The sequence below is a fragment of the Salvia hispanica genome, chromosome 5 (assembly GCF_029641045.1).
Source record: "Salvia hispanica isolate PSC_SH4W2 chromosome 5, Shi_PSC_v1, whole genome shotgun sequence".
NCBI classification, from domain to species: Eukaryota; Viridiplantae; Streptophyta; class Magnoliopsida; order Lamiales; family Lamiaceae; genus Salvia; species Salvia hispanica.
Genome location: NC_142696.1, coordinates 29,162,190 through 29,186,419, shown reverse-complemented (window position 1 = coordinate 29,186,419; position 24,230 = coordinate 29,162,190). Strand labels below are relative to the sequence as shown.

Below are 24,230 nucleotides of genomic sequence, written 5' to 3'. Positions count from 1 at the left end.
CTACTAGACCAGCCAGCGGTCCATTGAGAACTCTCTGGGAATGAAGGGTTGGGTGGGAAGGAAAATCTAGGTTTAGGGTCCGATTCATTCCATGAGTTATATAAAATTAATTAATTTTAATGGTAATAAGGGTGTAATTAGATACACTCTCCGTCCACGTCCACAAAATGTTATCCAAGTTTGACTTGACACGGTTTTTAAGAAATGAGAAGAAAAATGTGTGGAAAAAGTTAGTGAAATGTTATATATGGTTTTTATAATAGGGTGTGAGTGTAATGAGTAAGTTGAAAGTGGGGTCCATTTACTAGAAATGAAAAAGAAAAAAAAAAAGTGGACAACATTTCACGGACGGACTAAAATGGCAAAACTGGACAATATTTCGCGGACAGAGGGAGTATTTAATTAGACAACCTAAATTAATGAATAAAATTCCTGAATTTTTCGATAAAAGGAAATGCATCATATTAGTTGGGACAATCCAAAATAGAATACGAATCACTTGAGATGGAATAAACGAAGTATATTTGTTTCTAGAACTTGCTCCAAGTCTGCATTAATCTACACAGATTAATTAGAGATAAGATGAAGTTAGCCCATCCTTTTATATCTACCTTTGTATTTGAAAATATGAGCTTGCTAAAATAAATGTCATTAGCTAGTGAGTTTTTAAGTTTTTTTATTGGAAACTAAATGATGGGAATAGTTTGTTTACACTCGTGAGATAAATAGAAATTTTATGAAAAAGAGTTGGAGGATAAAGTCAAAAATAATAAAAAGTATGGAAAATATGTGTGCATAAAAAAATGATACATGGGAAAAACTGAAGAAATATTAAAAAGAAAAAAAATCCAAGAAAGTTGGAAAAGTTGAAAAAATTAAGACAAAGTTTAGTATTCTCTCGAGAAAGTGTTACATTTTGTCATTTCAGGATATCCGCACCCTAAAGTCTCATTTACTTTTTCAATTTTAGGTAAGTGGATCTGCTCCATTCAATTAAACCATCATACCCACATTTTATTATAAAATTAATATATAAAAATTGAATTCATAAATTATTAACTCATTTCTTCACTTTACTTTATAAAATTAAATAATTTTTAAAATTCATGCCAAGTTAAAATGAGACCGTGAATAGTGACAACGGACAAGGAGGAGTATATTTTAAGAACTAAAGTGTTGGAACAGTGACAAATGAAAAAGTAGATGTTTGTTATTCTATTGCTTTACTTTGGGAATTTAGTCACTTTTTAGTAAAATTTTCCTCACACGCAAGTTTCAATAAAAGTAAGAAATAAAAAACTAATTCAATTTTGGAATTAACACCATCGTTTTAACACAACATCACATGTTGTGCACCACCCAACTGTCCATGCCCCAACAAAATGGAACATGTAGTTGAGAAAGTAGCGATGATGAATAAGATTAATAAGTTGTTTTCCAACTATTCACATCTCTCCCGAGACCAAGGCGCTCCTCTGCCGCCTAAAGATCCTCTTCAAGATCTTGAAATGGAGAATCACTCAACAATGCAGAAGGTAATTAAGCACTTAGGAATTTAAAATAAAATTATTTGATGCATGAATGTGAAGAATATCCTAGTCACTCTTGTAAAAAAGTTGAAACCCTAACCCCAAGTGCCTCTCACATCTCGGCTCGATCGTATTGTGATGGGTATTCAATTAGAGTACACAGTGGGGCCCACTAAGAGGAAGGACGGCCAGAAGTCCATCTCCCAAGCCTCTCACTTGCGACTAAGGTATTGCAACTACACGGCAATAGTGTGGGGAAAAAAAATAAAAGAAGACCCTATTCACATTTACAGATATTGAGGGGGAGGTGCGATCCTTTATTAACTTTCTTAAATTGCTAACTCTATTAACTTATTAATGTAGTGTATTAAAAATGTCAACACGATGACATTGAAATGTCAACATAAACTTAATTGATATTTTAATACATTGTGTTGACATTGATATTTAAAATATCAACATAGTATATTAAAATGTCAACACAAATTTATGTTGACATTTGAATGTAATCGTATTGACATTTTTAATACACTGCGTTGATGAGTTAGAAAGTTGACAATTTAAGAAATGTTAGCATTATAACACACATCGATTGAGGGAACGTGCCCAAGAAGATATACAAGAACCCTACCTCAAAAGGCCAACACCCTAGAAATGCTTGGATATGGGTGAGGAGTCAGAGAGCAGTCATGAGATCAAACTGAATCTGAATGTACACTACATTAAAACCAATTTCCCCTCTACTTTTCCCATTTTACTCAGTGATGTATGTTTGATATTTTTTCCAGATATTGTGCTACAGATTTACGGATGCTAACTCATCCAGGGATTGAAGGATGTCTACGATCACAATAATTCCAAACAGGAGTGGAGTTAGACCATGTTTTTATCAGATTGTTTGTAGATCGAAGACCACATATATATGAGTTTTACTTTCACCCATTGTCTTTCTGCTATGTTCACATCCACGAGCTACATAAATGTGACCCAAATCAAGATGCAAATCCAGTCATCTCAAGAGATTAACCCACAACAATACAACACACTTATAAATTATATACAGCCAATCCACAATACTTGAAATAATTAACTCTGGTAATTAAACTAGATAAATCACAAATACTCATCCCACATAAGAAGATTATGAATATATCAGAGATCAAACCTTCTAAGCACCTAAAAAGCTAGCATTCTTATTGAAGATACATACTACCATATATCTCCTTCAATTGAATAAAAGTTGGTAGTATATATATAAAATAAAAGAGGAAGCAAAATTAAAAGCAGTAAAAATTTTCCTACCACCCTTCTAAACAGTCAACCCTGAAGGATTTTCTTCAGAAAACCTTGCGCAGGACCTCCCATCCCAGCCCCCACTGCTTCAGCCAAATATTTTACCTGCAGATTCAAAGTTAGAAAGCTTGGATGATGATATTTGGATTGCTTTCTACACGTACTTGCACAATATAAACAAAGAAGATGAGAAATAACAAGCCAACAACAGCTCCTATGATTTCTATAAAATCTTCCGTTTTATTTTTTATTGACAAAAATATTGATTATATAGCGCCAAATATAATCACCAGTTTATTGGAATATTGAAACACCATAAATTAGAGCACAAACTTGGTTTTACTCTTAGCTGACTCATTTCACAAAATGTGACTTCTATAACAGGAAAGTTCTCATGCTAGAGCACATTTAAATTTAATTCAAGTACTGCGAGCAGCACTCATGGGGCTACTGGATTATTGGAAAGTTGGCAATTAGATAAATTAATTTCAAGAATGTCTAGCCAAACTTTGGAATTAGCCAGGTTTCCAAACTAGTTTCTTTATAATTGTTGCATTCTATTGCGGATTCTTATCTTGTCTAGCTAATAGCTATGTGTCTAATGTCTTGCAAAGAGTCCAAACACAAATAGAAAAAAATCTTATCTATAACGATTAATAGATGGATCCCAGAACCAATAAACATAGCTTCTACTTTTCAATTATTTGAATCTGCTCCAATAATAACTTTCAAAGGATTTGCTAGAAACCAAAGTAGGTGCTTAGGCTGTCAAGTCACACAGAAAAATAATTAGAAGTGACAGCAACAGCTTAATTCTAACAAGGAACCTGTCCTCAATCAATGCATGTAGTTATTCGAGTTAATCTAGAAGAACGTTGGATGCTCTAACTCAGTGAGCTGGCTCATTTCTATTTGTCATATTTCTTAAGCCAAAATCATGGAATCAGTACTTCCATCGTCAATGTATGTAAATAAATAATGAAGATACTGAATACTGTGACATGGTTTCAAGCGAAAAATGGAAAAACACTATGGGACTAGGTTTATGCCTAGTATAGACAGGGTGTATAGGTTGGGTCATCCAATTGAAGAAACATATCCAAACACACTCGTGGTTCGAACTAAATTATTTAATTCCAGCAGAAGACAGCCAAATTTGAAATTTTAGTACATACAAGTATACACTTAATATTATGACCCCATAATTCTTGTAATTTCACTACATTGACAGGTGAAGAGATTTCTTCTTTCTTATCTTTTTTTATTTTCTGTCAACAGTTTCTGCTTCCAACATTTACAGAAGTGGAAAACATAACGCTACTTCTAAGTTGAGATTGAGATTCTGTTTGAGTTTGGCCTAGACCCAATACATACGTTATTCAGCCGTGTATATCCGGAAAATACTCTAATTCAATTTATAATTCTTGCTGGAAACTAAGAGATATCGAGAAGAGTGAGCTATCAAATATCCCTAAACGAAAAGGCAAGTCGCTTCAGAATTTGGTCTACTTATGAAGAAAGTTGAATCAAATCAATAATTTAATGTACATGCTTAGCTAAATCAAATGGAGTATTAACTAAGAAATAAATTAGACTATTTTCTTTGCCTAAAGAGCAATTTCTGTCCTCCCAGCCTTAGTTTAAGGGTGTTTATGCATGTAAGCTGTTCATAGCAATTCCTTTATCTAGTATCAGTAACAAGATTATGCATTTCTAAGGTAAAGTTTGTAAATGTTCAGAAACGGAAATTAAGTATGAATTTCATGTAGAATAACATGTTCTTAACTTGCTTGAGCTCTTGGGAAATAATATTCCTCACACTTCTACTTAGGTATATATGCAAACGCATGCAAAACCACGGGAATCTTCTAGGAAGATTTAAAGCTCTAATAAGTAGTTTTTACACTGTTACAGAAAAGAGGCCACGATGTGTATCACACACACACACACAGAGCAATGGAAAGTTGATATATAAAAGGTTAGGAAACACCTCTTCCAAGGAGTTTTCTATACATTCATATACATCTCTTCCTCTGTCAAAAAAGAAGCAGCAACGGAGGGATATACTACACTAAATAGGAATGCTCGTACAACATACTGAGTATTGAGTAATGGGTAATAAGGGCATTTAGTCTATAGAGATAGAGACTGTCAATTGGTTTATTATTAGGAAACATATATTCAATGGTTGGCATTTAACGCCCTGTTTTTCTCAGAATTCTGTGGAGGATGCAAGATAGGAACACTGTTGTGAAAAGCAATACAAAAGACAGAAGATGACTTGTACTCCGGCATTTGATTGATGAATTCAGGTTCTCTACAACCATATTTCCCAAATATATATTCAGATCATGTCCATAAAAGCACAAAAACGAGGGAAAATACAAGGCGCCCAAAGAAATATGCAAAAGACATCTTCAAATGATCAAATGACTGTTTTAAGGGCAGTATGATTACCTCTTGAAGTGTCTTTTTCAGATCAAATGCATCTCTAACTCGTTCATCCAAGAAAGCCCATGTGTCCTGAAAATCTGTCAACAGAAAGCATGGCAAGTATATAAGCCCTTCGCTAGAGATTAATGTGAACAGTACTCCCTACATCCACAAAAAGTGTGGTCTTATTACTATATTTAGTCTGTCCACCAAGAGTGTGGTGTTTCTATTTTAGAACACAGCCCCTTATATTTTTTTACATCATTTTACACAAAATGGCACAATATTACCAAAAAAAATACCAATAACTTTTACTTTTTTTGGGCCAAAAAGCCAATAACCAATACTTATTCAACACACAATACTCCTTGCTATGATACCCTAAGTCAATGTACATAATGAATGACCTAAGTGAAATACTGAAATGTGTATAATGCCAAAAAAAAATGTAATGTTTTAAGTATTTTTTTCGAATTTACAATCAATTGTGTTTTAATGAAATATGTTGCAATGGTGTAATAAACCAAGTGGAATGCATATAATGTCCTAAGTGCAGTGTATATAATGTCAATAAATGTATGTATTTTTGAATTGTATACATAATTACATATATGTTGTACAATTGCTAGTCAGACCATTTTACCCCCAATGCCCTATTCGTGTGTATATAGTGAACACAGAAAAACCTAGATCTATACCATCCATTTATTTTATCTAATGGACCAAATTTGGTCTTAGTTTTGATATAAAAATTGGATTCACTTTAACAATACCCTATATACTCCATCCGTCCCTCTTTAAGTGAAGCATTTCCTATTCGGCATGAGATTTTATGCAGTTTTGTTTTGTGAGTTGAGTGGAGAGAAAATAAAGTAAGAGTGAGAATAAAGTAGAGATAATGATGTTTTCATTTTAAGAAATGTGTCAATTAGAGTAGGACATCCAAAAAAGGATCTGTGTCACTTAGAGTGAGACGGAGGGAGTATATACAAACACTCATAAACTACAAGAGAATATTTATTTGGGAGAGAAGGAGGTCAAGGGGTATTTGATGGGGCAGCAGCAGCAGCCTATAACTGATACTGTTTATTTATAATGCTAAAACAGGAATTCTATCAAGAGCTAAGACTATAAATTCCTCGTGCCCTGACTCTAGTTTGCGGGTTTGAGGCTGATGTGCCCATAATTACCAAGGTCATTCTGAGATGGAACTAGAAACATACACAATATAGACTCTAACCTGGGGAAGTATCTGTCAGCATGTATAGTTCAGTTGTCGAATATATTCCACCAAGGACTGTGCGCTTCACATACCAATCAGTATCAGCGGCCTCATCACCAGCAGCATGCCAAATTTCATCAACAAGCATTGCTCTTTGCTTAAAACTTGTTGAAATATTTGAAGGTTGCGCCTGCAATCGGGTAAAATTTAGAGAAAGTATATAGTGAAAACCAATGAATAAGTGACTCAAAAAATAATATACCTGTATGCTAAGTGCTTGAGGCCACTTTGAGATATAAGGTGCCTGCATCTCTAAGCGAATTCTGACAAGCTTGGATACACGGTGGCTCGGGATCAAGTTCTTCAAATCCTCTTTTGTGTCGATAATATCAATTAACTTTTGCAGAGAATCATCCATGAAAAACTGAACCAAACAAAGAAGGACATGTGGTAATATGCATTATATGAGGCTGCTTAAAAGTGGCGTATAATGTAAATATTATATAACTCGAACTGAAATTGGCATCTTATCAACAAAACATGTTAAGAATAAGAATCTTTGACCATGACTATATTTAGTAGCACCTAAAAATATGTTCCACATAATGTTGGTAGAACTTTACCATTACTGACAAACAACATGACTGTTTAGAACGCATAGTTTGAAGAGTTATAAACTAGAAAAAGCACATACACACTCTTTGCTTTCCAGAAGTAAGGTTCAGTAGAAAGTCATCAAAAAAGGAGAAACAATTCAATTCTCCAAGTTCAACATGCCACTTTTTTCACAACCACCTCTAAGTTAATTTGACTCCTGGAGGCAGCAAACCGTACTTGCTGGAATTTTAAAAGCGAAGGAAAATTATAATCAACCATTCTGGATGCAGATTGCAGTTCAGTTATAATACAGGCAGAGCAAACGTGCGTAAAGATCAAAAGTTATACCTCGACAAGAGCAGCTTCCTTTCTAGGAAATGATCCTACAATAGAAGGAGAGAGACCAACCTCCTTCGCTCCAGCAACCATTGCAGCATCAGTCCATCCTAATCTAATCTGATCATAAAATTGCACAGCAATCCAACCAAGAGTAAGTTACCTTCACTAGAATATGCGCACAGCGCATATATGCGTCAAACTCACTTAACTAGTAACGCTTGGGAGCAATTAATCATAGAAATTGAAGGGGAAAAAGCAGTACAAGCAAAATCGCAGTGGAACATGTAGGAATAGGTTGACAATTAAATTGAAAATTAGTTTTCACCAAATTAAATCAACATGCAGCAATAGTAATCTAACACCTGGTCCAGGAAAACGTACACATTGATACGATTAGACACTCAAGACTTCATAAACGCAGCCAAAAGCAAAATTACATATGCAATTACGCGATATTTGAAGAGAGATTAGAAATTTGGAGGGGAGAGCGTACAACGTGGCCGAGCGAGGCATGAAGAACTCGCGCTTGCTCTTCCTGCCAGTGAGCTTTGGGGCTGGCGGTGGCTCTAGGGTTCCGCCCTTCATCTGACGACGTCGACGAATTATAAGCGGCGGCATATTCAGGCTTGTGATTTTGAGCGTTCTCGGCGGCGCCTGCTGAAAATGACGCCCGGTGTGCGATTGGGGCTGAGAAAGGAGTCGGAGAGCTTAATCGAAGAGTGCGCTGGCAGATCGCCGCCGGCAACAGCCGCCTCGCCGCCGATCGATACATCGAGTTAATTAGGATGATTTAGTTAGGCCGGTACTATCTCTAATGACAACCATTTTTTTTTTCCTCTCAAATTAAATAAAGTACAACTCCATTAACTTTATCTCTCTTCCGCTTTATCTTTCTAATTAACCATGTTAATAGAAATATAGAGTAAAGTCAAAATTGATCCTCCACATGTGACCATTTTACGATTTTGGTCTTAAACTTTATCTTTTTAATCTTTTGGTCCTACGCATTTCAAATCGGATCACAATTGGTCATCTGTTAACAATTCCGATAAAAAATCAAAAAAGATAAAGTTTACGACCAAAATCGTAATATTGTCATATATTCAGGACCAATTTTGGCCTATACTCTAGAAATATTTAATTTTGCCGAAATAAATAGAGTACATGTTTTATACTAATAAAATATGAGTGTAATGATTTAGATTAATAGTAGGGTTCACTTACTTAGAATGGACAAAATAAATGAAATTTATGCAACATTTTTTCAAGGATGAAGGGAGTACTAATTTTACAGGAGAATTATACTTCATCCGTCCCATTATAAGTGATCAACAATTTATATTGGGTTGTCCCATTATAAGTGATTGATTTCTTTTTTTGGAAAAAAAAAAAACAATTCATTTATCTTCTTACTTTATTCTCTCTTTCTTATATTATTATTTTTTCTTCTCTCGTATTTTTTTCCCTTCACTTAACTCAATAGAGAAGGAGTATCATTTTCTTAAGTTTTGTGAGAAAAAAACTCATCGTTTATAGCAGGACGGATAGAGTATCATGTAATCACCTCACCAGTAGCAGTAGTTGTCGTTTTGTACTACTATCCAAGTACTTTCGTACAATATTTGCACGCAACATTTCATATTGCCTAGTCATTTAACTTGTACTCCCTCGTCCACGATTAAGAGTCCCATTTCTAAATGGTACGGGTTTTAAGAAATCTTAAGAAAAGTGGGTGGAAGAAAGTTAGAGGAATAGAGGTCCCACTTGTATTTATTAGTTTTAAATGATATGTGAGTGAAATGAGTTGGTGGAATGTGGGGTCTCTTTACCTTTTATGGTAATTATGAACCGGGACTCTTGTTCGTGAACGGACCAAAATGGAAAAACGAGACTCTTATCCGTGGATGGAGGGAGTAGTTGTCAAATTCTTTCTGTAGCTTTTCTAAGTTTCCACGTAGTTAAAATTTTATCTCATGTTTGTAGTTAGTTATATGAATACGATGAAAAATGGATACATATTATTCTACTTTAGCTGGAATTCATATTATTCTGAATAATTATTCAAGACTCATGAAATTAAACCTATCGTTAAAAGGTTGACAGGAACGTCGCTTTGGCCGAGTGGTTAAGGCGTGTGCCTGCTAAGTACATGGGGTTTCCCCGCGAGAGTTCGAATCTCTCAGGCGACGTCAAACTTTTAATTAGTTTTTACTATTACAAACAAAAATGAATCAACTCATTTAATAAATTTTCCGATCAATTCCTTTCAATCGCAGCAAAATACATTCTTCTGTGCATTTTATTTGCATCCTTTTTTTTAATTAACTAAAATGTTAGTACTTTAGAAAAATCAAATCACTGGACACATACATATATAGAATAGTGGTAGCAAACTTTTTCCTAGTAACAAAATTAGCATCATGATTCTTATAAATCTTGAGATAATAGAACTGGCATTTTCTCAACTTATATATCAAACTTTCTAGGAGATCATAAGACACAAAATGTGTAAAAAATTGCAAGAAACTGGAAAGAAAAAAAAAAATCATTAGCAGAGAATCGCTTTTCCATATCAGCAACAAAAGAGACATCCACAAATCATTAGCATAGTATAATGATGCTGATAATTACTAGCCAGAGCAAATTCTTAACAAAAAGCTAATTAGCTGGAGCAAAAGATGCCTAATAATATTCCATCTAAAAAAAAGGAATTATGCAGAAGGATTCTGTACGTGAATATAAATACGATAATTCAAGGCTTCTGATCGACCCAGGAAGAAGATCAAACGCGAAGGAAGAAGCCAATGTCGGCTCCAGTAACAAATTCTAGTGGCCATACTTCTGAAACTCCCACTCACTGTTATCTGTAAATTATTGTTGAATACATCACACATGGCACAGCAATGGCACGATTAAGTATAGTATCCAACATGGAAAACGACTTACCAAGAGGGCAAACTTGGCGAGTCTTAAGCCACCTGCTGATGCAATGGAAGTGGAAGGCATGGTTGCAAACCCCTAGGGGAATTATAGGAGGAAAAATATCAAAGATATATATAATTGTAAGAAGCAATAATACAAAGAGAGATAGATATAGTAGTAAATAATATGATCCAGGATGAAGAGTTACACAGGTTGGAATATAGTGAGGGAACTGTTAATCTCATTTTAAAGACCAAAACTTAACTCTCATCTCAAGTTGACTATAAGTTTCCGGCTAAAAATAGAATAAAAAATATATGCAATTTCAGGTTAATTCCGGAAAAGGTTACCAAACTACAGTGTTTGTACCAAAAAGGGTACTAAACAAAATTTTGTATCAAAATGGATTCTAAACTTTCATTTTCTTTTGAATAAGATACTTATCTTTTTTAACACTCATACATGTCTTCAAAATTGTTTTTCTTCTACAATTTAATTATATTATTGATCTCAGACAATAAAAGTTATTTCATTCACCATATACATCCAAGAGAAGATTTTGATTTTCCTAAAATAAGATAGATATTTAAAATAAAAGGCAAACGGCAAATTAGACAGATAATTAAGATATAACATTGGAAATAGTGCAAGTGTGCAACTACCATTTGTTTTTACACATCAACTCACAATTTCAAAATTCTTCTGTATCTGAAATCAACAAAATTCATCTGTAATTAATTTTAAAACTTAAAACATAGTTAGTTTTAAGCTTATGGTGATTATAAACCATATCATCTTCGATAATGATGGTCTGCGTGTATTTTAGATATAGTAAATTTCAATTAATTTTATAAATAAATAGAATATTTTATTTTAAATAGTTTATGTATTTTTTAGAAATATCTAAATTTATTTTCTTGAGTGTATATAGTGAATAAATATAACAATTTTCATTTAATTGAGACCAATTAGATGATTAATGTAAAAGTAAAATAATTTATTAAAGACATTTATACAGGTAAAAAAAGATATAAGTACTTTATTTGAAAGAATGAAAGTTTAGTACCTTTCAATACAAAATTTTGTTTAGTATTCTTTTTATAAATAACTATAATAGTATGGAAACCTTTTGAGAAATTAACACATCAAATTTCATTCAGAAAAATTTGTGCTCTCTACCAGTACAACTTCGTTAGTCATGACATGAATGGCCACTAAGAGAAGTTAGAATAAACTTGAGAAATATTAAGAGCTGTTTACGGCAATACAAAAACAAACAACATCTCTGAGACTTTTAAAAATTTCAAGTAATGATGAGGGACAGCAGATGTCATCACACAAAATAAGCCAGACAAACGAGCATGTACAAATTTTCCTCATACTAAATTACTTTTTCAGAAACCTCAGATGACGCTATCAAGGTCACTTATCCAACTGTTGCTAGAACAAACAAGGTAAGATAGTAAAGCTATCTATAGCAAGTAGAAAACTAGTTCGGATTATACACCAAGAGGAAAATCTGATGGCATCATGGCAATATCTAAACAGCAGCAGTATCGCATTCATTCGTTTTTAGATTTAACAATCTCTAAGGCCAAATATAACTTCAGGCAATTCTCACTACGTTGTGATGATTAGCCTACTGTAGAGTTTATGAAGACTAGGAAAATCAGACACTAGCATATGTAGTAGTACTATGGAAATTTGATCTTATGTTCTTAACAGCAAACAATCATCCAAACTCTTAATTTACTCTCACACATAGTCTCCTTTCTCGATGACTCATCTACAACTCAGGATAAATATAGCATCCAATAGCTAGCCTCTTCCATTCACTGTCACAGAACAGAATAATGACTTGAAACCCAGAAAAATATACAATCCATTCTAACAACATACGAGTATTGCTTATACTTTGGTGGATAGAGTAGTTTAATGAAAAAAAATTCAATCTTTACTTTTCTTTCACGTGGGTAGATGATCTAAAGAGGTGGGATATGATTTATTCATTCCTTTCTTCCTAATGCCTCACAAAACTATATACTTTAATCCGCGAAGCCATCATACTATTCATATAGTCTACTAAAGTATAAAGATTGTAATAATGGAAGCATTACAACATACCCCAAGCAACAGTGCATTCCTCGCTCGTCGCACTCGCCTGATTAGCCTGGCACTCAATGCCTGATAAGAAAAATCACCAAAATTAAACAAAACGGAGCAAACGAATTAGAGAGTATAAATAGGAAGAAAAGAGACATACATAGATCCATGATATGGTTCCTGCAAATAGCACAATTATCGACCACGATATCTGCAAAACAACGAATTAGGGTTTATACAAAAAATACGGAACGAATTTGTAGCCGCGTGGAAAGAGAATAATACCCCAGGCCCAGAGCGAGACGGCGTTCCATTTTTTGATCTCAAATTTCTTGGATTTCTTGGAGGATTGTGGCGTGGTATTGGAAGGGCCGGCGCCGGATGAGCCCTCTCCAGCCGGAACCATGTTGACGTCGGTGTCGAGTGTCGCCATCTGTAGTTGGGTGAATGGCAGCGGAACTACTTGTATTTATTTAGGCTATCCAACTAGGTAGTATATTGTTAACTCAATGCTTAATTGCTAACTACAACTCAATAATAATTATAGGCCTTAGATATTCAAATTAAAGGTTTAGATCATCAACCACAAAATGTCAATATGGTAAAAAAAACGTCAATAAAGCTATAGGATTAATTCAAATAAAAATCAATAGGGGTATTAATGTCAAGTTAGTTATAACTAACTTTTAAAAGAAATCCCAAAACTTTAAATTCTTATAACACATATCAAATTAAAGATAATTTTATAAGGATTCCAACGATATACTACATGCATATGTTCCGACGTCAAAATTTGAAAAAAAAAATTGATTTTTTTTTTTGAATTTTCGTATTTTTTACGAACAGATTTATGTCAATACACCTTACCTAATATGTCAATATTATGCTTGTAAAATGTAAATATGAAATTGTGTTGACATTATTATGTCTTCGTGTTGATGTATTTCATACACTATATTGACATTGTATTTCTAAACCCTAAATTTGATAGTTTCTATTATCTTTTTAATATTAAAAAATGAAAAACGAAATTACACATGGCAAATTGTAGACCACAAGATTTCTAAAATCTTATGGTCTTAAATTAGTTGTAGTTAGCAACTAAGGGATGAGTTAACAATTGATCACTCCGCTACCCAACTAATTACATAGGCTTACCCAACTAATTACATACTTTCCATAAATTGAAGTATTTCCATACATATAATGGTTCTTCAATATATGGAAAAGAGGTCTTCTTCTGTTGAATTTATCATCTTAATCCCAAATTGAGACTGAATGTGGACCTTTGATATGAAGATCAAAGGCTGAGATTGAATAAAAAAAATATCAATACACTGAATTAACAATCTCAACGAAAGGGTAAAATAAACAATTTACATAAAATTAAGCGCGCAGGTTTCAATTTCATTTCTCAAACCCCTCACTCCACCTTCAACAACCACACTACTCACTCCATTTTCTCTCTCAATCTCGTAGCCGTTCAAAACCAGATTCACTACTCCAAAACACATATCTCTCACTCAAACACAGAAGAACAGCTCGAAAACTCCCCTTTTTCTCTGAAGAAAAGCTCGACCTAGGGCAGATTTACAAATTTGAAGAAAAACGACGGTAAATATGAAATTTAAACTTGCTAAAATTTCAACAGAAGCGAAACTAATACATTTATTTTGCAGTGAACAACTTCAAAAAAATTGCAATGGTTTCAATCGAAAATGCTCCTGCAGAATCGAAAGGTATTTTCAATTTGATTTACCGATTTCTGATTTTTTTGCATTGCAGTTTGAGATTCTGATTTCAACAAAGAATTAGGGTTCAGATTTTGGTGAAATATGTTTATAAGCTTCTATAGTTATTTGTTGTTAGTTTGATTTCTGATTTGACAACATATGAGAATATAAATCTTCATTTTCTGATGAATTATTTAGAAGTTATGTTAATATTAGAAAGTTTTTGTTTACTATATCTAATACAAATATGGATAATGAATATTGGGTAAGCTATATATTGGTATTAGGTAAGCTATATAGTGGTATTGGGTTAGATATGTGTTGATGATGTCTTAGCTAAATATATGCTATATGTTGATATTTGTGAATTCAACAACATGTTAGAATGATTGTAGTACTTGACATAAGTTTGTTTCTAAATTAATTATCATGGTTTATGTTTATCGTCAAAGGGGTACAATTATTTACTGTAACCCCAAATGAAAAATCCTGGATCCGCCGCCACTTATGAGAACTTAAGGTCTTTTGATAAAAAGGTTAAAAAGGCAAAAGCAGCATAACAGAAACAGGAAGATAACAAAGGGAGTTGATGGCGATTCTTCAGAAAAAACGGAAAAAGCAGAACGTGGAAAGAAGTCAGAAAAACGGAAGGAAAATGTGGGAAAACAGAAAGAGAAGGCAGGAAAACAGAAGATGAAGAAACAAACTATAAAGGCGGAGAAAGAAAAAGACGAGGAGGAGACAAACATTGAACATAAAGAAGACAACCATTCTCAATATTACTATTTGGAATTCTCAATAGTTCGTATATAATTTCTCAACATTACTATTTGGAATTCTTAATAATTTGTGTATAATTTCCCAGCATTACTATTTGGAATTCTCAATAATTCATGTATAATTTCTCAATATTACTATTTGGAATTCTCAAAAATTCGTGTATAATTTCTCAACATTACTATTTAAAATTCTCAATAATTCGTGTATAATTTCTCAACATTACTATTTGGAATTCATAATTGGCCTATACACATCCTCATATAGCTGTGAATAACAAAATAATATCAACACAACATTGAAACAATACCAAATCATGTCTCCCTCCGTCCCAAAAAAGTTGAGTCGTATCCCTTTTTAGTCCGTCCCAACAAAGTTGAGTCATTTCCTTTATTAACAAAAGACAAAACATCTAATCACTCTTTTTCTATTCCATCATTTACTTTACTCTCTCTTATCTTTCCTACTTTTTTCATCTCTCCTATTTATTGAATATAAATTCTTAACCTCCATGCCCAAAAGTTTTGTCTCAACTTTTATGGGACAGAAGGAGTACTTCTTAATATTTTGTAGATGAGTTACGATACTTCTCAATACTGACAAAAGGAATACTCACATAACATGTCCAAAATGATATAGGTAATGCCAATAGTAATTCTACATACAAAAATATTCAATGGCAATAGTCACAAAAGAAGTTTATTTATAATCCTCCAAAACTCCTACTGTTTTTTCCAATTTGCAATAAGTTCTTCCACATCAACCTTGGCAAATTTGTTGCATTCTGTCAGACGTCACTAGAGTTGTGCAATATTTGGCACGTAAGATTCTCAGAGTCTTCGATCCTCTAATTGATTCTCAGAGTCTTCGATCCTCTATTTGCCAATCTTTGATCTTTTGTCCCTTGTACGTCTCCATACCAGGTTACAAAAATCAATAATAAAGAACAGAACATTAATAAATTACATTTGAAAATATCAACACACAACATAAAACATACAAATTAAAACTAAGAAACAGAGAATAAGAACAAAAAACATAGGAAACAACATACGAATAAAATTGATAGAATAATCTTCAAACAAACTGTGACAAAAAACACTAAAACTAGTACTTACTCCCTCCGTTCCACAGTAACAGATGCGTTTCGTTTTGAGCACTCATTTTGAAAAAATAATAATAAATAGTTAAAGTGGTGAAAAAGTAAAGTAAGAGAGAGAATATTGTAGATAAGACTCTTCACTACATTATTCTCTCTCTTACTTTACTCTTTCTCCACTTTAACTATTTATTACTCCCTCCGTCCCAGAGAAGTTGGCATACTTTGAAAATGGCACGAGATTTTAGGAGGTTTTGTTTTGTGTGTTAAATGGAGAGAGAAAATATAATTTTTATATTCATGTGAGAGAGAACTTTTTCCAAAAAGGGAAATGTGACATCTTTAGTGGGACAAACTAAAAAGGAAAGTGTGCCATCTTTTATGGGACGGAGGGAGTATCATTTTTTCAAAACAAGAGCTCAAAACGAAACGTCTCTATTACTGTGGAACGGAGGGAGTACTAATCAATGAAAAAACTACTAATAACATAAACATGTATCGGAACATGAACATCATAATCAAAAAATTACATAAAATACTAACGAATATATGAAACAACAGCTCGAATAAAAACACAAACTTCAAATACAAAAATTGAGAAGATGCATATCGAATGATTCAAAATAAAAACATAAAAGCACAATTATTAACACATACCTGCCATTATTGAACAAAGACAAGTAAAATATCTTCGAAAAGGAGACAATCGTGATAGGTTGATGAGCTCGGCGGAAATTGACAAGCAAAATAGCTTCAAAAAGAAGAAAATTGCGATACGTGAAGACTGAATTTGATGAGATCGGCAGATATTGAACAACGAGAATCAATTCCTCCAATTTATAATCGCGTTATTCAGAAAATATGAATTTGGAAAGAAATCTCCTTGATTTGAAAACTGATTTGATGATATGAAGAAGAGAAGAGAAGATATATTTTAGAGATGAGAGATTTTAGGAAAAGAAATCTGAGCGTAAATTAGAGTATTGGTATGCAAAACAATTTGGATGGACTAAAATACCCTTTTCATACTCCCTCCGTCCCACGTTATTTGAGTCGCTTCTTTTTCTCTTAACTATATTATTCTCTTTCTTACTTTACTTTATCCACTTTAACTATTTATTATTATTTTTTCAAAACGAGTGCGAAAAAGAAGTGACTCAAGTAACGTGAGACGGAAGGAGTATTATTTATACTAATAAAAGGAAAAAAATATCCCAAATCTAGGCTAAATCAAGCCCATGGGTTAGAAGAATGGACGGTTATGATGAAGTCTTAATTTGGGATTAACAATTAGTTAGCAAATGATCATGTCCCTAATGGTTAAATACATAACTCTTACAAAATATTTCACCTTTATTTCATATTAACATAAAAAATCTGAAGTTTATATAAATTATACAAAAAGTTTCATTCGTGTTTCAACTTAGTACATTCCGTAATATGTGTTTAACGACGCTAACTTTTTACTTATGGGATGCACAAACCATAAAGCAATGATGAAATTTTTTAGGCACAAGTGTGGGGCCTTGGAAGATGGGCTTCTGGCAGCCAGTGGGGTTAAGGCCTCCCCCTTAACGGGCTACTTAGTACCTTGATTTAACCCCCTCACATGATGTCGGGCCGGAGTGTGGGGGCCACCAAGGCGACGAAATCGCCTTTTTTGCTGCAATGATGAAATTTTTTGTACCAATATGAAACAATCATCAAACTTTTTGTACCAACGTGAAACAATGATGAAACATTTTGTACTTCACATAACCAAAAGTTAACACCGTTTAAACATGTATAACGGAATGTACTAAATTGAAACACTAATGAAACTTTTTGTACGATTTATATAAACTTCAAACTCTTTGTACTAATAAGAATTAAAGGTGAAACAATATGTATGAGTTATGTATTATAAGTGTACATTATTATTAGTGTTTGTTGGTGGACCCTAGTGGTATAAGTTATACTTGATGTATATGGGTAACGAGTTTGGAAGAACTTTCCATAAATGGAAATGTGATATTTTTATGACACGAACGAAAAAGGATAGTGTTCTTATTTTTGTGGGACGGATGAAGTAATAAATATCTCACTTTTACATTAATTTTAAAGATTAAAGAAAATTAAATAGTAGAATATGAATCCTATTTTATTTAATTTTATATAAAATAAGAGTGAAATGAGTTAGTTGAGTATGAATTCATTTCCAAAAGTGAAATAAGTTGTTAAATAGACATTCTAAAATGATGAAATATGACATCTAATTGTGAACGAACAAAATAAGAAATACATACTACTACATTGTAGAGTAAATATCATTTTTGGTCCTAAACATATGACCAAAATACGAATTTGGTCCAAAACATTCACTCTTTGAAAAACAGGTCCATAACAAATAAAAAGCTTGTCGGAGTGGTCCTTTTTTAATGGTTCTGTCAAAAAACTAACGATCATGTCATTGTGCAATTACCGTTGACCGTTAGTTTTTTTACGGAATCCTCAAAAAAGGACTACTTTGGCGACATTTTATTTTTTTATGTTTTTATGGACATGTTATTCAAAAAGAATGTTTTGGGCCAAATTCGTATTTTCATCATATGTTTAAGACCATAATTGGCGGTTTGCTCTATATTATAGTATAGGTGATTCCTGAATATTAAGATTAAGAGCATCGACAACCTATGCTTCTACTTGAATTTCAAACTATATAACGCATTGCTTCTACTTGAATTTCAAACTATATAACGCATTTAGGAATGACATTGATTTATGCATAATTGGTAGAGGTTTATTTATTTTTACTGTCGTAAGTTTTCGGACAACATTTCACCGTAAGAATTGTCGTCAGTAATCCATCCGTAAAATTTACGGACAAGCGTTATTAGTTAGTAAATATTTTACCAACATAATTTTTACTAACAACGTTCATCCGTCAGTAATCAAGACCACCGATAGATTTTTGAGTTTTAGTGATGGATTAAATCTCAGTTTTTTGTAGTCAACGAGAGTACGTACCAATTCAGTTGCTAGCTATCACTAAGCTGCTAAATGCATACATATATAACATAAGTGTGAAATTATTTTATAAATCTATAATCGATAAATATATAAAGCCACAGTTTTGGCTATTCAATTTTTTCTGTCAAACTTCATAAATTCTTGTTATCCATACAACATACTAATTCATGAGACATGTAATAACAAATCTGATTCCAAACATTTCTCATTTTATGGCAAGATAGGCTGTGTCAGATCACATGGGAACTTTCAATTTGATCATTTCAAGGCAAAAAATGAATATTCAACGGTTCTCTAACACTAACAAATAAATATCCACCGATTATTTTGCTTGGTTAGAATAACATGAAACAAACTGAGGTTATATTTCACATTCCTTTATTTGTCTAAGATAAGACATCTTCTGTACTTTTTGCCTCTAACCGTTCATGAAAAATTCACTGGTCATTACAATCCCTACAAGATTACTGAATAACAAGGACCAAACAAATCCCAACACAATCAGAGTCCCCAATGGCAAATTAAAACTTGAATATTAACATCTTAAGGATACATTGGGTAATGAGTAATAACAAAGTGCAAATATAATAACTTCATAAGCTAATTGAAATCTACCTTTAATTGACTAATATTAGTATTTATCTATAAATAAGTAAAGCAACAGTTATGGCTATTCACTTTTTGCCGCCAATCTTCATAAAATTCTTGCTAACCATACAACATACTAATTCATGAGACATGTAATAACAAATCTGATTCCAAACATTTCTCATTTTATGGCAAGATAGGTTGTGTCAGATCACATGGGAACTTTCAATTTGATCATTTCAAGGCACAAAATGAATATTCAACAGTTCTCTAACACTAACGAATAAATATCCACTAATTATCTTGCCTGGTAAGAATAACATGAAACAAACCAGGGTTGTAACACCCTTTACTCGGTTAGTTTTAACCAAGTAAGTGGTGTCACATTCTGGTACGATCGATGAAGCCTATTTAACCTGCAAAACTTTTTTTTTTTTTTTTTTTTCCTACACACACCCAACATACAACATTATTATATAAGTAACTAAACATGTCAAAACAATCATTTTCTACTCTACATGACAAAAGTAACATTAGCCGGTTTGATACTTATTTACAACCCTTTTAGCAAAAGAAGGCTACGTAACCTTACACCTCCAAACCAACTATATACAATCAAAAGTTAGCCTAAGCATGCCACGTGAAAACTCCAACTGTACCAGCAAAAAGGGGGTAGTGACTCGACACGTGCAGCTGCCAACAAGCGAGTCCACTCGCTACTATACTCTGCAAGAGGGAGAAGAAAAGGGGGGGGGGTGAGCTTCAACAAGCTCGTAGTGTAAACGCATTCCAGAAATCAATCTCGAAAGACTTCAATCGATATCACTTACACAAAAATCAAATTATCACTTGGAATGCTACTCAATACTTATTCATTTTTCATGTTCATAAACCCCTATAGTTTACCAACAATTTATATAATATCTCCCGAACTATTTAGATCAACTATGCCACAAACACCATATATTAGTCACATGATACTTTCAATAACAACCAATTACCACCTGTAATTCAAAACCATATGGCACAAACATAGCATATCATCATTTCAGCTGTCAAATTCTTTCATCAATCCACAACATATGCTTTAAGAAAACTATTTAGATATCCAATGCATAAAACATCATTTCTCAATCAAATATCACATTCATATCACATTCAGCTCCCAAATTATGCTTAGCGATGGACACGGGTACACGGACACTATAAGCAACCCGATGAGGGCCTCTGTCATATCCACATCTGGGTGAGATACTATCAGATGTTGTACATCTTTCGTATAGCCTATTATAAGGCATCTGGGTGAGATACTATCAGATGCTATATATCTTTCGTATAGCCTATCATAAGGCATCAAACATGTGTGCAGTACTGCTGTCCTATGGCATGCCAACTATACCCTGTGATTCACTCAAGCAATGGGGCATAACAACTAGTCCAGATAGCTTTCACATTATTCAACACGTATAGCTATTTAAATCACTTTGCATATCATATATCACACCAATTCACAATTTCAAAACATAATTCTCACATCTTACCTTTCCATGTCTCGTTTATGTCATTGAGTTATACCGTCCACACAATCATATATAATCTCTATTGCACAAGCAGATAAAACATATGAAAACGTAGCAATATGTCTCGAAGTTAAAGAGATTAAACTCTAGAACACGCGTACACTACCTGTACACGCCAACAAAACTCTTCTACTTGTTTACTTAACCCTGCATCGGCCCCTTTCCCCTATCACTTGAGCTCGCACTCGGTTCACCTAATTTTCAAACAATCATATATACAATTTATAAATAACACAAGTAAAATCAAATAATCACCTTTACCTATTTCACTTTCTATACTATTTCATTCAACTCACATCATTTTAAGTACATCCCAAATTCATAATCATCTCGCACCAATAGATTACTCAAATAAAATTAACAAAAATCACTTTCCCTACTATCAGTTACTGTTTACGGCAGAGAGCACTAACTTTGAAAAATCATTCCGCTCGACTCATAAGTCCAAAATCAATGAAACCAATTGCAAAAGAAACATATAACAGTCAGGTTTATGAGGATTAATTTTTAGCTTGAAATTCCTTTTCGTTTAGGATATATGAATACTTTTTAAGAACCCGCCAGAAACAGGGCAGTCCTTTTAGAAAATTCATAATAAATCCATATGAACTCGGTTTAGGCTGAATTTTGGTGACAACGTAGAAGACATCTAAGAGCAACTTCTGGTAAAATATGAGCCGAAAATAAATTCTTTTGATCTGTCAAATAAGCCTAGAAACCTACTGTTTAATCAGTGTACTTATTGGCTATCAAAAACATTACTCTAAAAGTTCATTTCCTGATTCTAAAATAAAAGTATAGTTTCAAATGCATCAACACAAAATCAATATCAAGCATCAAAATAACAAAACCCCCCAAATTCAAGAACCCTAATTTTGACTCCCTCAACAAGAATCACATCAAATTAACATCACTACTATGCTTAGAAACAAGATTAAGGAGGTTATGGAGAAGTCTAACCTCTAATTTTAACTAATTTGCAAAGCTAAGTGGAGGTGGTTTTCAACTTGAGCTCCAAAATTAAGAGGAAATAGGAGGAATTGAAAGCTTGGATTGGTGGAGGGTACTACATGCTTCACGGAGGAGTGATTGGAACTATCACGGTGGCTGATCGGAGAAGTAGAGAGGCTGTCGAATTTTTACAGAGAGGGGAGAAGTTTACGTTGAGAGAGATAGCTGAGAAGGATGAGTTTCATCTATTTTCTAATTCTTAATTCTTAATTCTTTTCCTTTTTCTTATATTTTTTTTTTCTAATTTCCTAAACAAGGCACGTATAACCCTATTACTCATCAATCCTTCCATTCTTTTTATTTCTTCTTTTTCTTTATCTCCATCTTTTTTTCTAAAATTATAAAAATCCTATATTTATCTCTTCTATTCTAACCCCAACACATACATATAAAACTATTAACTATAAAATTTCTAATTTTCTATTTCTTCTAATGCTGGGATATTACAACTCTCCCCCACTTAGGAAATTTCGTCCCCGAAATTGATACCTGAATCAAATAGGTAAGGGTACTGCTGTCTCATCGTATCTTCAGGCTCCCATGTAGCTTCTTCTATTTTATGACTTCGCCACAGTACTTTAACAAGTGCTATTCTTTTATTTCTGAGCTCTTTGACTTCTCTCGCTAAAATCTGTACTGGTTCTTCCTCGTATGTCAAGTCTGGTTGTATTTCAATCGATTCAACCCGGATAACATGAGAAGGATCTGATCTGTACCTCCTCAACATTGAAACATGGAACACATTATGTATCTTTTCTAGATCAGGTGGTAACGCAAGTCGGTATGCCACTGGACCAACACGTTCTAAAATCTCATAAGGGCCAATAAATCTCGGACTCAGCTTTCCTTTCTTGCCAAATCGCAGTACTTTCTTCCACGGAGATACTTTCAAAAACACTTTGTCACCGACACAAAATTCAATGTCTTTCCTCTTCAAATCCGCATAAGATTTATGTCTGTCTGATGCTTCTTTCAGTCGATTTCGTATCAATCTGACTTTTTCTTCTGTCTCTTGTATAATTTCAGGACCCACTATCTTATTCTCGCTCAGCTCTGTCCAACATAACGTTGTCCGACATTTACGGCCATACAATGCTTCGTACGGAGCCATCTGAATACTAGAATGGTAACTGTTAGTTATATGCAAATTCCACCAACGGCAAGTATTTTTCCCAACTACCTTCAAAGATGATGACGCAACTTCTCAACATGTCTTCTAAAATCTGTATTACTCGTTCCGATTGACCATCTGTCTGTGGGTGAAAAGCTGTACTAAGGTGTAGTCGAGAACCCAAAGCTTCTTGAAATTTATTCCAGAATCTCGAAGTGAATCGTGGATCTCTGTCAGATATAATCGAGCTAGGTACTCCATGTAATCTCACAATTTCACTAATATAAAGTTCAGCTAACTTCTCTAATGAATAATCAGTTCTTACCGCAAGAAAATGAGCTGATTTGGTCAATCGATCAACAATCACCCAAACTGAATCTTTCTTCCGAGGTGATAAGGGCAATCCTACAACAAAATCCATCGTGATTCGATCCCACTTCCATTCTGGTACAGTGATTGGCTGTAATAAACCTGACGGAACTTGATGTTCAGCTTTGACTTGTTGACATGTTAAGCACCTTGCCACATATTCTGTAATATCTCTCTTCATACCATGCCACCAATAGAATTCCCTCAAGTCACGATACATTTTATTTCCTCCGGGATGCATAGAGTATAAACTGTTGTGCGCTTCCTGGAGTATATCGTTCTTCAACTCTTTATCATCTGGCACATACAATCTTCTTTTGAAATATAAGTATCCCTCGGGACTTTGATCGAATCCATGTGTCTTCCCTTGAGAGATCTGATCAAACTTAATCTTCACTTTATCATCATTCTTTTGAGAATCTTTAACCCGCTGAATCAGTGTCGATCTCACTCTAAGTTCTGCCACAAGATTTCCATCATCTGATACCTCTAGCCGTGCATTCATCGCTCTCAAA

The 24,230-nt window shown here is 33.6% G+C and overlaps 2 protein-coding genes and 1 non-coding gene across 4 annotated transcripts; 1 reads left to right on the top strand and 2 right to left on the bottom strand.

The window, feature by feature from the left end:
- Nucleotides 1–2,606: 2,606 nt before the first annotated feature.
- Nucleotides 2,607–8,250, bottom strand: LOC125187085 (ubiquinone biosynthesis COQ9-like protein). Of its 2 annotated transcripts, none has more exons than XM_048083597.2 (6): nucleotides 7,910–8,250; nucleotides 7,423–7,530; nucleotides 6,740–6,901; nucleotides 6,496–6,667; nucleotides 5,280–5,353; nucleotides 2,607–2,927 (listed from the first exon to the last, which is right to left on the bottom strand). In XM_048083597.2, exons 1-6 carry the CDS (start codon nucleotides 8,183–8,185, stop codon nucleotides 2,847–2,849), a joined length of 873 nt encoding a protein of 290 aa, XP_047939554.1. In that variant the 5' UTR covers nucleotides 8,186–8,250; the 3' UTR covers nucleotides 2,607–2,846. The 2 variants fall into 2 exon arrangements, with proteins under 2 accessions (XP_047939554.1, XP_047939553.1); XM_048083596.2 differs by having other exon boundaries at nucleotides 7,907–8,249.
- Nucleotides 8,251–9,520: 1,270 nt separating this feature from the next.
- TRNAS-GCU (transfer RNA serine (anticodon GCU)) lies at nucleotides 9,521–9,602 on the top strand. Its single transcript has one exon. It is a non-coding gene; the product is annotated as a tRNA-Ser (tRNA).
- Nucleotides 9,603–9,961: 359 nt separating this feature from the next.
- On the bottom strand, nucleotides 9,962–12,903 carry LOC125186881 (RING-box protein 1a). The gene is made up of 5 exons (XM_048083363.2): nucleotides 12,724–12,903; nucleotides 12,599–12,649; nucleotides 12,460–12,519; nucleotides 10,360–10,431; nucleotides 9,962–10,277 (listed from the first exon to the last, which is right to left on the bottom strand). The coding sequence occupies exons 1-5, from the start codon at nucleotides 12,869–12,871 to the stop codon at nucleotides 10,240–10,242; spliced, it is 369 nt and encodes a 122-aa protein (XP_047939320.1). The 5' UTR covers nucleotides 12,872–12,903; the 3' UTR covers nucleotides 9,962–10,239.
- Between the last annotated feature and the right edge of the window lie 11,327 nt (nucleotides 12,904–24,230).